Source organism: Schistocerca piceifrons, chromosome 3 (genome assembly GCF_021461385.2).
Source record: "Schistocerca piceifrons isolate TAMUIC-IGC-003096 chromosome 3, iqSchPice1.1, whole genome shotgun sequence".
NCBI lineage: Eukaryota > Metazoa > Arthropoda > Insecta > Orthoptera > Acrididae > Schistocerca > Schistocerca piceifrons.
Window position 1 is genome coordinate 426,780,392 of NC_060140.1, and position 15,378 is coordinate 426,795,769.

A 15,378-nucleotide genomic window follows, 5' to 3' on the forward strand; every position below is an offset into this window, starting at 1 on the left:
GTAGAGAAGAGACTACGGAACAAGCCAGTACCTGCCGCATAGCAATGCTGCCAACTATTGAAGAGTTACGAAGGTGGAGGCATTACTTCTCAATCAACCATCGTATTTTCAGTAGCGCTGCAACATCCACTGTGTATTGCTAGCGACGGACAATCACTGACCTTGCTCTCCCTCCCACTAGGCTCGATCTTACGATGGACAAAATACATACTGGAATAATATTGCTTTGCGAGCGGAAACTGGCGTGAGGGTACTCCAGGATTACAGGATTCCAAGTGAAACGACAGTAAATAAAGCATGTTAAAGCAAGCACTGCCAGCATAAGTACCACATTCTGAAATAATGGCGAAATTCTATGAAAATGTAATGCGTTAAGAGAACCTAACGAACTGATGCAGTATCTTGATTTGTCTCAAATTCGAAGACTGGTGTTCAAATTCAGACCCAAACAACTTTATTCAGATCTTCCATGGTTTGTTCAATTCTCTTAAGTTCTGTTTCAGAATGAAACTACGAGTATCAACAAGTCTGTTGCCAATCCTTCATTCATCTGTCCAGACGCGAATGTGGCTCGTTTGTATTGACCTCGATGTTTACCGCATTTTGATGTATTACGTCAGACTTACACAGATAGAATAAGACTAATGTTGCTGCAAAAGAACGTCAAAATTTACACTGTAGACGAATATCAAATATATTCAACTGCCTCTTATACTGCTTTGTACACAAAATATTAAAAATGCTCTACAGAGACTTTATTGTCTGTTTAAAATATGACAATTTTTACCGTAGATAAAAGAAATTATGAATTTGTGGAAATGCAAACAGTTCTACTGGACGTTATTAGAGGTAACTGACTGTAGATTATAATTTATACGCATACATGAAGTAAAGAATTATTCTGGTAGTTCCTATTGATATAGCGGCACTGTTGTTTCATTCATCAACATATGCATTGATCCTCAATTGATATTTAACATTGACTGCATTATCTTACATCACCTTGATGTAATTCTGCTTACTTTTAACTGTAGAATTATTTCCCATCAGTTATTGTTTAGGACCACTATAGAGAGCCCAGTTTATCAAGGGGTGCCCGACATGACAGGTCCCGATATTGTGACGTGTGTCGGCTAGTCCACTGAATGAATAATTGGAGTTTCGACTTCGTGTGGGCAAGATGGCAGGGTCAAGGTGACCTGTTTGACTGCCCAAAACGTTTCCCTGTCGGTCACCACATGTGTCGCTTTGTAACCTCAAAAGCGCGCCAGTGAGGTGAGTGGTGAGGCAGGGAGTGGGGTAACAGTCATCCGTTTAAAAAAAAAAAAAAAAAAAGAATTCTCATATTTTGCAGAACAAAATCACTGTACAGTGGAAACTCATTAATTCAGACAAGGTGCGGCCATACCTGATCCAGATAATCGGAAGTCCAATTAATCTGGAAATTCCAAAAAAAAAAAAGAGAGAGAGAGTTTGAGGGTCTAGGGAAAACAGGAAAAGGGCTTCAGTCACAAAGGGTGCAGGCCGAACACAGGAAGAACGTAGGTACAGGATTGTAAATTGTCGTAGCTCTGTTGGTAAAGTACCAGAGCTCCAAGCGCTAATAGAAAGCACTGATGCTCCGATCGTTATAGGCACTGAAAAATGGCTAAAGCCGGATATAAGCTCAGCCGAAATTTTTGCGAAGAACCTAACGGTGTTCCGAAGGGATAGGCTAAACACGATTGGAGGTGGCGTGTTTGACGCTGTTAGAAGTAGTTTAACTTGTCGCGAAATTGAAGTAGATACTTCCTGTGAGTTAGTATGGGCTGAGGTCATTCTTGGCAATCAGAATAAAATAATAATAGGATCCTTTTACCGGCCTCCCAGTTCAGATGATACAGTTGCTGAAAGGTTCAAAGAATACTTGAGTTTGATTTCAAACACGTACCCGACTCATACGGTAATAATTGGTGGTGACTTTAATTTACCCTCGATATGTTGGCGAAAATACATGTTTAATTCCGGAGGTACGCATGAAATATCATCCGAAATTGTGCTAAACGCATTCTCTGAAAATTATTTCGAGCATTTAGTTCATGAGCCCACGCGAATAGCAAACGGTTGTGAAAACATACTTGACCTCTTAGCAACAAATAATCCTGAGTTAATAACGAGCATCAAAACGGATACAGGGATTAGTGAACACAGGGGTTTCGTACGGAGTTGAATATTGTAATCCCCAATTTCTCCCAAACCAAGCGAAAAATATACATATTCAGAAAAGCTTATAAAAATTCACATGACGCCCTCCTGAGAGACAATCTCCACTCATTCCAAATTTATAATATAAGTGTAGACCAGATGTGGCTTGAATTCAAGAAATAGTATCGGCAGCAATTGAGAGATTTTACCAAATAAATTAACGACAGAGCTGATCCTCCTTGGTACACAAAACGTGTTAAAACACTGTTGCAGAAACAACGAAACAAACATGCCAAATTTAAACAGACGCAAAATCCCCAAGATTAGCGACCTTTTACAGAAGCTCGAAATTTAGCGCGTACTTCAATGCGAGATGCTTATAACAGTTTCCAACGAAACTTTGTCTCGAAACCTGGCAGAAAATCGAAAGAGATTGTGGTCGTATGTGAAGTATGTTACCGGCAAGAAACAATCAATGCCTTCTGTGCGCGGTAGCAATGGAGATACTATCGAAGACAGTGCTGCCATAGCAGAGTAACTAACCGCAGCCTTCTGAAATGCCTTCACAAAAGAAGACGAAGTAAATATTCCAGGATTCGAATCGAGAACAGCTGCCGACTTTAGTAACGTAGAAGTAAATATCCTCGGAGTAGTGAAGCAACTTAAATCACTTAATAAAAGCAAGTCTTCTGATCCAGATTGTATACCAATTAGGTTCATTTCGAAGTATGCTGATGCATTAGCTCCATACTTAACAATCGTATACAACCATTCGCTAGACGAAAGATCCGTACCCAAAGACTGGTAAGTTCCACAGGTCACATCAGTATTCAAGAAAGGTAATAGGCGTAATCCACCAATTTACAGGCCCATATCGTTAACGTCGATATGCAGCAGGATTTTGGAACATATATTGCGTCCGAACATTATGAATTACCTTGAAGAAAACGGTCTATTGACACACAATCAACATGGGTTTAGAAACCATCGTTCCCGTGAAACACAACTAGCTCTTTATTAACATGAAGTGTTGAGACCTATTGACAAGGGATTTCAGATCGATTTCGTATTTCTGGATTTCCGGAAGGCTTTTGGCACTGTACCATACAAGCGGCTTGTAGTGAAATTGCGTGCTTATGGAGTATCGTCTCAGTTATGTGACTGGATTTGTGATTTTCTGTCAGAGAGATCACAGTTCGTAGTAACTGACGGAAAGTCATCGAGTAAAACAGAAGTGATTTCTGGCGTTCCCCAAGGTAGTGTTATAGGCTCTCTGCTGTTCCTTATCTATATTTCCGGAAGGAAGGTTGTTTGCAGATGACGCTGTCGTTTATCGATTAATAAAGTCATCAGAAGATCAAAACAAATTGCAAAACGATTTAGAAAAGATATCTGAATGGTGCGAAAATTGGCAGTTGACCCTAAATAACGAAAAGTGTGAGGTCATCCACATGAGTGCTAAAAGGAATTCGTTAAACTTCGGTTACACGATAAATCAGTCTAACCTAAAAGCTGTAAATTCAACTAAATACCTAGGTATTACAATTACGAACAAATTAAATCGGAAGGAACACATAGGAAATGTTGTGGGGAAGGTTAACCAAAGACTGCGTTTTGTTGACGGCACACTTGGAAAATGTAACAGATCTACTAAGGAGACTGCCTACACTACGCTTGTACGTCCTCTTTTAGAATACTGCTGTGCTGTGTGGGATCCTTACCAGATAGGACTGACGGAGTACATCGAAAAAGTTCAAAGAAGGGCACCACGTTTTGTATTATCGCGAAATATGGGAGACAATGTCACAGAAATGATACAGGATTTGGGCTGGACATCATTAAAGGAAAGGCATTTTTCGTTGCGACGGAATCTTCTCACGAAATTCCAATCACCAACTTTCTCCTCCGAATGCGAAAATATTTTGTTGACGCCGACCTACATAGGGAGAAAAGATCGCCACGATAAAATAAGGGAAATCAGAGCTCGTACGGTAAGATAAAGGTGTTCGTTCTTTCCGCGTGCTTTACGAGATTGGAATAATAGAGAACTGTGAAGGTGGTTCAATGAACCCTCTGCCAGGTACTTAAATGTGATATGCAGAGTATCGATGTAGATGACATGCGATAAACACACAGATTTATTTTCACATGAGTAGTGTGGCATTGTAAGTTCCGGCAGAGACTGTGCTGAGACGGGGGTTTCCTATCTGTGGTGCCATATTACAACTGAGACAACTGCACATGTCATGTTTTGCTGACAACAGCATCAGGACTTCCTTACCTCCAGTGTTATTCCAGGAAACATGATATTCTGCCACCTGCTGTGGTCAGTGAGGGAAGGGCCTCCCCTCCCCGTATGCTTCTGTAAATTTGGTATAAAGCACTCCCTGCCGCAAGGAACCCTCCCCCTGTCTCTGCAGCCCGTGGCATGCAAGCTCAGCTCCCCATTCTTTGAGCATAATGTATAATAATGTCATTGTATGTGCATCACCATTTACTGTCCAGAATAAAGCATCACCAGCAGCAGCGTTCAACTGTCATGAAGAAAAAGAATGTGGGTATGTATTATGTGACCCAGCCGTTGTGCTTTGATGAGAAGCCGAGCCATTTCAACAGTGCCCTGTTCCCTCGACATCTTATTACCCACCCTATGTGGTACGAGTTTGGTTCAGGGTTTCCTGCAGCTTCTCTGTGTACCAACTCCCTGTAATTTCTTCAATATCGGTGCCTTTTAATACATATGTTCTCGGGTTTGTGTCCTGCACCTTGGAAACAGTAAATATCTCTGTTGAACAGTTCAGTAGGTATGACTTCCCAAACGCAGTTTTCTATTTCTAAATATGCACGTAGTCACCTGCACTGAACCTCTGCTTGCAAGGATCCACCATCTTAAAACACTCCTGTACCGTAATTAGGAGTCCATTATCACGGACATCAATAGTCTCTTCTTAATTGTATGGTGAAGAATGCAATCACACTCATCAATGATTTGTGGTGGGATGTTTAGCAATTTGTACGTCCATTCAGTATTAAATTCCTTCCACATTCGGTTTTTGATCATCCCGTGCAGTCGTTCGACAGTACTAGGTTTCAAACTGGAAAATGTTCAGTAATGATTTATCCCATAGCACTCCATTACCGCTTTGAAACTCCTATTGTAAAATTCACCTCAGTGGTTGGTCTGAAGGTTGTTGGGTCCTGATTCATTCCAGTCTGCAGTAGTTGTTGAGAAACCTCTGAAACCTCCTTCCCCATCTTTACCTTCACGTGTAGGATCCAGATAAATTTTTAATGTGTATCTATGAGCATTAGAATGTACTTGAAATTTCTGTTTGATCGTGAATAGTCCCACATATCTACAAATCATCCAGCCTCGTATTACCACATGAATGTACAAAAATATTCTGCACATTAGTCTATGAACCTCTGAAAACTGTGTGTATAATTACTTGATGATGCGTCTTTCTCGAATCTCAGGTATAATATTTCGTTCATAGAACCTGTATGCCCTGTGGCACCTTACGCTGTAAATAGTTGTTACTGATCTATCATTTCATTTGGTTCAATATGATGTATGTACTCTAGAAGTAGACAGTTCAGTCTTTTATGCTGAACTTTAACTCCTTATCCACTCTATGTGCAGCTGCTACTTCTGGTTTAATTATATTCTTGCATTTGACAGTCTTTGATGCTTTCATTCATCCTTTTCGGCTCCTGTGTGGATTGGTTAAAAAAAATGTTCAAATGTGTGTGAAATATTATGGGACTTAACTGCTAAGGTCTTTTTTTTTTGGTCATCAGTCTACTGACTGGTTTGATGCGGCCCGCCACGAATTCCTTTCCTGTGCTAACCTCTTCATATCAGAGTAGCACTTGCAACCTACGTCCTCAGTTATTTGCTTGACGTATTCCAATCTCTGTCTTCCTCTACAGTTTTTGCCCTCTACAGCTCCCTCTAGTACCATGGAAGTCATTCCCTCATGTCTTAGCAGATGTCCTATCATCCTGTCCCGTCTCCTTATCAGTGTTTTCCACATATTCCTTTCCTCTCCGATTCTGCGTAGAACCTCCCCATTCCTTACCTTATCAGTCCACCTAATTTTCAACATTCGTCTATAGCACCACATCTCAAATGCTTCGATTCTCTTCTGTTCCAGTTTTCCCACAGTCCATGTTTCACTACCATATAATGCAATACTCCAGACGTACATCCTCAGAAATTTCTTCCTCAAATTAAGGCCGGTATTTGATATTAGTAGACTTCTCTTGGCCAGAAATGCCTTTTTTGGCATTGTGAGTCTGCTTTTGATTTCCTCCTTGCTCCGTCCGTCATTGGTTATTTTACTGCCTAAGTAGCAGAATTCCTTAACTTCATTGACTTCGTGACCATCAATCCTGATGTTAAGTTTCTCGCTGTTCTCATTTCTACCACTTCTCATTACCTTCGTCTTTCTCCGATTTGCTCTCAAACCATACTGTGTACTCATTAGACTGTTCATTCCGTTCAGCATAACATTTAATTCTTCTTCACTTTCACTCAGGATAGCAATGTCATCAGCGAATCGTATCATTGATATCCCTTCACCTTGTATTTCAATTCCACTCCCGAACCTTTCTTTTATTTCCATCATTGCTTCCTTGATGTACAGATTGAAGAGTAGGGGCGAAAGGCTACAGCCTTGTCTTACACCCTTCTTAATACGCGCACTTCGTTCTTGATCGTCCACTCTTATTATTCCCTCTTCGTTGTTGTACATATTGTATATGACCCGTCTCTCCCTATAGCTTACCCCTACTTTTTTTCAGAATCTAGAACAACTTGCACCATTTTCTATTGTCGAACGCTTTTTCCAAGTCGACAAATCCTATGAAAGTGTCTTGATTTTTCTTTAGCCTTGCTTCCATTATTAGCCGTAACGTCAGAATTGCCTCTCTCGTCCCTTTACTTTTCCTAAAGCCAAACTAATCGTCACCTAGCGCATTCTCAATTTTCTTTTCCATTCTTCTGTATATTATTCTTGTAAGCAGCTTCGATGCATGAGCTGTTAAGCTGATTGTGCGATAATTCTCGCACTTGTCAGCTCTTGCCGTCTTCGGAATTGTGTGGATGATGCTTTTCCGAAAGTCAGATGGTATATCGCCAAACTCATATATTCTACACACCAACGTGAATAGTCGTTTTGTTGCCACTTCCCCCAATGATTTTAGAAATTCTGATGGAATGTTATCTATCCCTTCTGCCTTATTTGACCGTAAGTCCTCCAAAGCTCTTTTAAATTCCGATTCTAATACTGGATCCCCTATTTCTTCTAAATCGACTCCTGTTTCTTCTTCTATCACATCAGACAAATCTTCACTCTCATAGAGGCTTTCAATGTATTCTTTCCACCTATCTGCTCTCTCCTCTGCATTTAACAGTGGAATTCCCGTTGCACTCTTAATGTTACTACCGTTGCTTTTAATGTCACCAAAGATTGTTTTGACTTTCCTGTATGCTGAGTCTGTCCTTCCGACAATCATATCTTTTTCGATGTCTTCACATTTTTTCTGCAGCCATTTCGTCTTAGCTTCCCTGCACTTCCTATTTATTTCATTCCTCAGCGACTTGTATTTCTGTATTCCTGATTTTCCCGGAACATGTTTGTACTTCCTCCTTTCATCAATCAACTGAAGTATTTCTTCTGTTACCCATGGTTTCTTCGCAGCTACCTTCTTTGTACCTATGTTTTCCTTCCCAACTTCTATGATGGCCCTTTTTAGAGATGTCCATTCCTCTTCAACTGTACTGCCTACTGCGCTATTCCTTATTGCTGTATCTATAGCGTTAGAGAACTTCAAACGTATCTCGTCATTCCTTAGTACTTCCGTATCCCACTTCTTTGCGTATTGATTCTTCCTGACTAATGTCTTGTACTTCAGCCTACTCTTCATCACTACTATATTGTCATCTGAGTCTATATCTGCTCCTGGGTACGCCTTACAATCCAGTATCTGATTTCGGAATCTCTGTCTGACCATGATGTAATCTAACTGAAATCTTCCCGTATCTTCCGGCCTTTTCCAAGTATACCTCCTCCTCTTGTGATTCTTGAACAGGGTATTCTCTATTACTAGCTGAAACTTGTTACAGGACTCAATTAGTCTTTCTCCTCTTTCATTCCTTGTCCCAAGCCCATATTCTCCTGTAACCTTTTCTTCTACTCCTTCCCCTACAACTGCATTCCAGTCGCCCATGACTATTAGATTTTCGTCCCCCTTTACATACTGCATTACCCTTTCAATATCCTCATACACTTTCTCTATCTGTTCATCTTCAGCTTGCGACGTCGGCATGTATACCTGAACTATCGTTGTCGGTGTTGGTCTGCTGTCGATACTGATTAGAACAACCCAGTCATTGAACTGTTCACAGTAACACGCCCTCTACCCTACCTTCCTATTCATAACGAATCCTACACCTGTTACACCATTTTCTGCCGCTGTTGATATTACCCGATACTCATCTGACCAGAAATCCTTGTCTTCCTTCCACTTCACTTCACTGACCCCTACTATATCTAGATTGAGCCTTTGCATTTCCCTTTTCAGATTTTCTAGTTTCCCTACCACGTTCAAGCTTCTGACATTCCACGCCCCGACTCGTAGAACGTTATCCTTTCGTTGATTATTCAATCTTTCTGTCACGGTAACCTCCCCCTTGGCAGTCCCCTCCCGGAGATTCGAATGGGAGACTATTCCGGAATCTTTTGCCAATGGAGAGATCATCATGACACTTCTTCAATTACAGGCCACATGTCCTGTGGATGCACGTTACGTGTCTTTAATGCAGTGGTTTCCATTGCCTTCTGCATCCTCATGTCGTTGATCATTGCTGATTCTTCCGCCTTTAGGGGCAATTTCCCACCCCTAGGACAAGAGAGTGCCCTGAACCTCTATCCGCTCCTCCGCCCTCTTTGACAAGGCCGTTGGCAGAATGAGGGTGACTTCTTATGCCGGAAGTCTTCTGCCGCCCGTGCTGATTATTTATCAAAATTTAGGCAGTGGCGGGAATCGAACCCGGGACCCAAGACGTTTTTGATTATGAATCAAAGACACTACCCCTAGGCCACGGGTGCTAAGGTCATGTCAAAAACTTTATGCTTTTTCGACAACATGCTGCTGTATACCAAGTGTTTTTTGAGAGCTTTGAGACTACTGATGATGATGGTAGTCAAATGCCTTAATTATCGCCTTGATATATCCACACATATCTGTCCATTTTCTGTTGACTTCTTCAGTTTTTTCATTGATATAGTTCACATTACTGTGTTCTAACATTCAACACCTTGACATTTGTAGCAGCCATCTCGACAAGACTTTCCAGGTACATTGATTTAGTGTTGATTGTCTCGATTTTTCTGTCAAATACACGTATGTAACTTATGCCCTCTAAATAAGTGTGCAACACACATGCAAATTTTTCCTTGGTCTACAGTATAATTTACGGCTACGTTTCGATACATGCCTTTTATGCAGAATCCCATTAAAGTTTCTCCATTATCAGCCCTCTTCCAGTGTCCTAGTTTTATCTGTGATGCCCCACGGACACAATTGTTTCTGATAAAAGTATGGCGTGCGGTGTGGTCACTTCAAATGTAATGCCTTGTCTTTTATTCTTGCCACTGGACATGGCCTCCCTGACAGTGGATAAAGCTCCGGAGCTAACGACATAGGCGTAACTGCACTGAGTGACAAAACTCGCCAGTCAGCCGTGACACTTAAAATCTCCTTACTTAATTAACTAGGCAACTTCTTTTTAAGCTCTAAACAGGCAACAGTCTTTTTTAATCAGGTCCGATTTTAAATCTATCTAGCTGTCGCTCGGTTAAATCTGCTCTTATCTCAATGGTGCATAAGTTGGTATGTCAGAAATAACTGTGAAAGCCTCACTTGGCTATTCAGTGACTCTAACACTGTTTTCCGAACTCGGGCCATGCAATGGATCCTCACAACTGGCATCGACAGTGGTGTCATCATTGGCGGCAGTGGCTACAGAGATGGTGGTGGCAGAGATGAAGGTGCAAGTCCCACAACTGGGCTACAAGCTGGCAATGGCTATAATGTTGGCGGCTGCGCTACCCCAGCTGTCGTGATATTGTGGACGGTTTGTCGCACGTACACACAGATGTTGACCCATCGCAGATAGTGGCACTTACTTCAGCAGAGACTGCCCTGGAACCAGAGGAGTGAGGATGCACACCACACATGTGTCTGGTCTCTCTTTTGCGTTCTTGCTGAGCCACATGCTCTGCTTCGCAACCTGTCCATCTCGACCTGCTTTGTTGTAGAAGGTAACGAATGGAAAGAAATTTCTCCATCTAAAGGGAGGCAGTCGAGAATACGGTCGCCACGAACTGAATGTGTCTAGCGCAAAAACAGATCTTGGCCAAGTTAAGCTACCAGTGAGTTGAGGTGAATCGTTTCCCTACCATCGTGGGCAACTTGATAGCAGATCTGCCTCACAAATTTGGAAATGACTGACATATTTTTGTTGGTCCTGTCACGGTCGCCAAACCCATAGATATTGTGGTGGTTGAGGGTGGAGCCAAATTAGTTCAAGAATGGCTATTTCAAATAGATCAGTATACTGTATATTGTTGGTTAAAGTAAGATAAATGTACGGTACTCTTGTTACTCGACCTACAATTCTGCATTACTTGGCACACAGCCGACTTGCTGTAGGACGAGTAAAATACATAAGGAACAAACCATAGCTCATCCAGTCCAAAGGGAGTAGTGCTTGTAGAACTGAGATGAACTCTCGGAGGCGAGAATAAGGAAAGAAGGTGGTTGGCCACGAGAAGTTACAGATATAAAGAGAGGGGCAGCCTGAGAAAGCTTACTGGATCTGCATCGCTGAATCGTGGTGTCTGCTGCTCACGGTGCAAGCAGCGTAACTCCTAATAGCAACGGTCGAAATAGTGCAAACATTCTACCATGAATCATACCAACTAAAATTGGCTGATTCCGCACAAGGCTGCTTCCAGGGTGGTGAAACCAACACACTACAGTAAATTGGCGGCAACTACTGCACTACGAACACTAACAGTGTGATACCGATTAAGAACTCTAAAATAATGGACCTGAGAGAGTTTTGAAACATGAAACAAATATAAGTAAAATAAATGATTAGAACAGTAATGACTGTATGTTGTTGTTGTGGTCTTCAGTCCTGAGACTGGTCTGATGTAGCTCTCCATGCTACTCTATCCTGTGCAAGCTTCTTCATCTCCCAGTACTTACTGCAGCCTACATCCTTCTGAATCTGCCTAGTGTATTAGTGTATTCATATCTTGGTCTCCCTCTTCCATTTTTGCTCTCCACGCTGCCCTCCAGTACTAAATTGATGATCCCTCGATGTCTCAGAACATGTCCTACCAACCGATCCCTTCTTCTAGTCAAGTTGTGCCACAAGCTCCTCTTCTCCCCAATTCTATTCAATACGTCTTCCTAAGTTATGACATCTACACAACAAATCTTCAGCATTCTTCTGTAGTACCACATTTCGAAAGCTTCTATTCTCTTCTTGTCTAAACTATTTACCGTCCACGTTTCACTTCCATACATGGCTACACTCATACAAATACTTTCAGAAACGACTTCCTGACATTTAAATCTATACTCGATGTTAACAAATTTTTCTTCTTCAGAAACGCTTTCCTTGCCATTGCCAGTCTACATTTTATATCCTTTCTACTTCGACCATCATCAGTTATTTTGCTCCCCAAATAGCAAACCTCCTTTACTACTTTAAGTACAAATTTTTACTACTTTCTGTACAAATTGTAAATAGCCTTTCGCTCCCTGTATTTTACCCCTGCCACCTTCGGAATTTGAAAGAGAGTATTCCAATCAACATTGTCAAAAGCTTTCTCCAAGTCTACAAATGCTAGAAACGTAGGTTTGCCTTTCCTTACTCTTTCTTCTAAGGTAAGTCGTAGGGTCAGTATTGCCTCACGTGTTCCGACATTTCTACGGAATCCAAACTGATCTTCCCCGAGGTCGGCTTCTATCAGTTTTTCCATTCGTCTGTAAAGAATTAGCCTTAGTATTTTGTAGCTGTGACTTATTAAACTAATAGTTCGGTAATTTTCACATCTGTCAACACCTGCTTTCTTTGCAATTGGAATTATTATATTTTTCTTGAAATCTGAGAGTATTTCACCTGTCTCATACATCTTGCTCACCAGATGGTAGAGTTTTGTCAGGACTGGCTCTCCAAAGGCCGTCAGTAGTTCTAATGGAATTTTGTCTGCTCCGGGGGCCTTGTTGCAACTCAGGTCTTTCAGTGATCTGTCAAACTCTTCGCGCAGTATCATATCACCCATTACATCTTCATCTACATCCTCTTCCATTTCCATAATATTGTCTTCAAGTACATCGCCCTTGTATAGACCCTCTATATACTCCTTCCACCTTTCTACTTTCCCTTCTTTGCTTAGAATCGGGTTTCCATCAAAGCTCTGGATATTCTTGCAAGTTGTTCTCTTTTCTCCAAATGTCTCTTTAATTTTCCTGTAGGCAGTATCTATCTTACCCCTAGTGAGATAAGCCTCTACATCCTTACATTTGTCCTCTAGCCATCCCTGCTTATCCATTTTGTATATCCTGTCGATCTCATTTTTGAGACGTTTGTATTCCTTTTTGCCTGCTTCATTTACTGCATTTTTATATTTTCTCCTTTCATCAATTAAATTCAATATTTCTTCTGTTACCCAAGGATTTCTACTAGCCCTCGTCTTTTTACCTATTTGATCCTCTGCTGCCTTTACTATTTCATCCCTCAAAGCTACCCATTCTTCTTCTACTGTATTTCCTTCCCCCATTCCTGTGAATTGTTCCCTTATGCTCTCCCTGAACTCCTGTACAAGCTCTGGTTCTTTCAGTTTATCCAGCTCCCATCTCCTTAAATTCCCACCTTTTTGCAGTTTCTTTAGTTTTAATCTACAGTTCATAACCAATAGATTGTGGTCAGAGTCCACATCTGCCCCTGGAAATGTGTTACAATTTAAAACCTGGTTCCTAAATCTCTGTCTTACCATTATATAATCTATCTGAAACCTTCCAGTATCTCCAGGCCTCTCCCATGTATACACTCTTCTTTCAGAATTCTTGAACCAAGTGTTAGCTATGATTAAGTTATACTCTGCACAAAATTCTACCAGGCGGCTTCCTCTTTCATTTCTTAGCCCTAGTCCATATTCACCTACTACGTTTCCTTCTCTCCCTTTTCCTACTCCCGAACTCCACTCACCCATGACTATTAACTTTTCGTCTCCCTTCACTACCTCAGTAATTTCTTTTATCTCATCATACATTTCATCAATTTCTTCGTCATCTGCAGAGCTAGTTGTCATATAAACTTGTACTACTGTAGTAGGCATGGGCTTCGTGTCTATTTGGCCACAATAATGCGTTCACTATGCTGTTGGTAGTAGCTTACCCGCACTCCTATTTTTTATTCATTATTAAACCTACTCCTGCATTATCCCGATTTGATTTTGTATTTATAACCCTGTATTCGCCTGACCAAAAGTCTTGTTCCTCCTGCCACCGAACTTCACTAATTCTCACTAGATCTAACTTTAACCTATCCATTTCCCTTTTTAAATTTTCTAACCTACCTGCCCGATTAAGGGATCTGGCATTCCACGCTCCGATCCGTAGAATGCCAGTTTTCTTTTTCCTGATAACGACGTCCTCTTGAGTAGTCACCGCCCGGAGATCCGAATGGGGAACTATTTTACCTCCGGAATATTTTAGCCAAGAGGACGCTATCATCATTTAACCATACAGTAAAGCTGCATGCCCTCAGGAAAAATTACGGCTGTAGTTTCCCCTTGCTTTTAGCCGCTCGCAGTACCAGAACAGCAAGGCCATTTTGGTTAGTGTTACAAGGCCAGATCAGTCAATCATCCAGACTGTTGCCCCTGCAACTACTGATTAGGCTGCTGCCCCTCTTCAGGAACCACACGTTTGTCTGGCCTCTCAACAGATACCTCTCCGTTATGGTTGCATCTACGGTACGGCTATCTGTATCGTTGAGGCACGCAAGCCTCCCCACCAACGGCAAGGTCCATGGTTCATCATGGGGGGGGAGGATGACTGAATAGATGACTGTATAGATGTTTCAATTAGGTATGTTGAAAATATTCCAACAGCACAGCGTGTACAGTTTATTTTCCGAAACTGGTGTTTCTAAAACCAGCTTTATTACACTGAGATGTATAATTTATGTTGTAACAAAAGTTTTCAGTTTTCAAAATTAATTAATCGTGCTTGGGTATTTTTAAAAATTTCAGTTTATTTCAAAAGTTGATTATATCGTTTTTCAAAATCATTAATTATATACGAACTTTGATATGATGAACATTTTTTATATATCATCGATTCAAAGATATTCCCAGTAAACGCAAAATGCAAAATTACCTTTAGGGTGTGTCTTACCCCTTAAAAGTGATATTGGGCACAAAAAAAAAATACATATTCCACTATCTTGCCCTGTCTACACTCGCGCTTACTTTCATCAAGATCGTTTATTGGCACATGGGAATGTTCCCTCGTGAGTAAAAAGATAGCTAGCCAACTTTACTCAGGTGCTAATGAATATAGTTCCTGCTGCTTCTGGCCGGGGGGTGTCTCGTCTTCCTGACGTTCAAGCTGGGTAGCCTGTCGTGGCGCCAGATCAACGGGCATGTTAGAAACTAGTGTTTCTCTGTGATGATGTGTCTGCAGCCGAAATTCGAAGGCAATGGTCCTGAAACTTCCACTGATATTCTCGATCTTGCGGCTTTTCTTAATCAATTGATTAGTGAACGTGAAAATCAATCCACCCATAGCATTCGATATTCCTCTGCTTGGGCAAGCCTTCGATGCTTTCCGCTGGCTGCGGAAAATTGATTTTAATTTATAAAATTTTATTGACCTTTTAACTAATCAAGCAATAGGCTCGTGATTACTATCGTCGAGGTCTCAGAAAAGCCTCAGGATTACACTTTATTAGTTGCTGTTCATTAATCCGCGCAACGACACAGATTTGTCACAAGACCAACCTTCTTGGGATAACCATTTGTGAAAGTATTACCCTTCTGGAAATGTGCTAGTATCTCTCGTGCTTCTTAGACACTCAGCAATGGAGTAATTGAGTAACTTTCA

The 15,378-nt window shown here is 41.2% G+C and overlaps 1 protein-coding gene across 1 annotated transcript in view; it reads left to right on the plus strand.

The window, feature by feature from the left end:
• The first annotated feature begins 10,156 nt into the window (after nt 1-10,156).
• LOC124788715 (regulating synaptic membrane exocytosis protein 1-like) overlaps nt 10,157-15,378 on the plus strand; it is a 165,376-nt gene continuing 160,154 nt past the window's right edge. The window contains exon 1 of the mRNA XM_047255993.1: nt 10,157-10,327. Within this exon, the coding sequence (XP_047111949.1) occupies nt 10,157-10,327 (171 nt within the window). The remainder of the gene's footprint in view (nt 10,328-15,378) is intronic.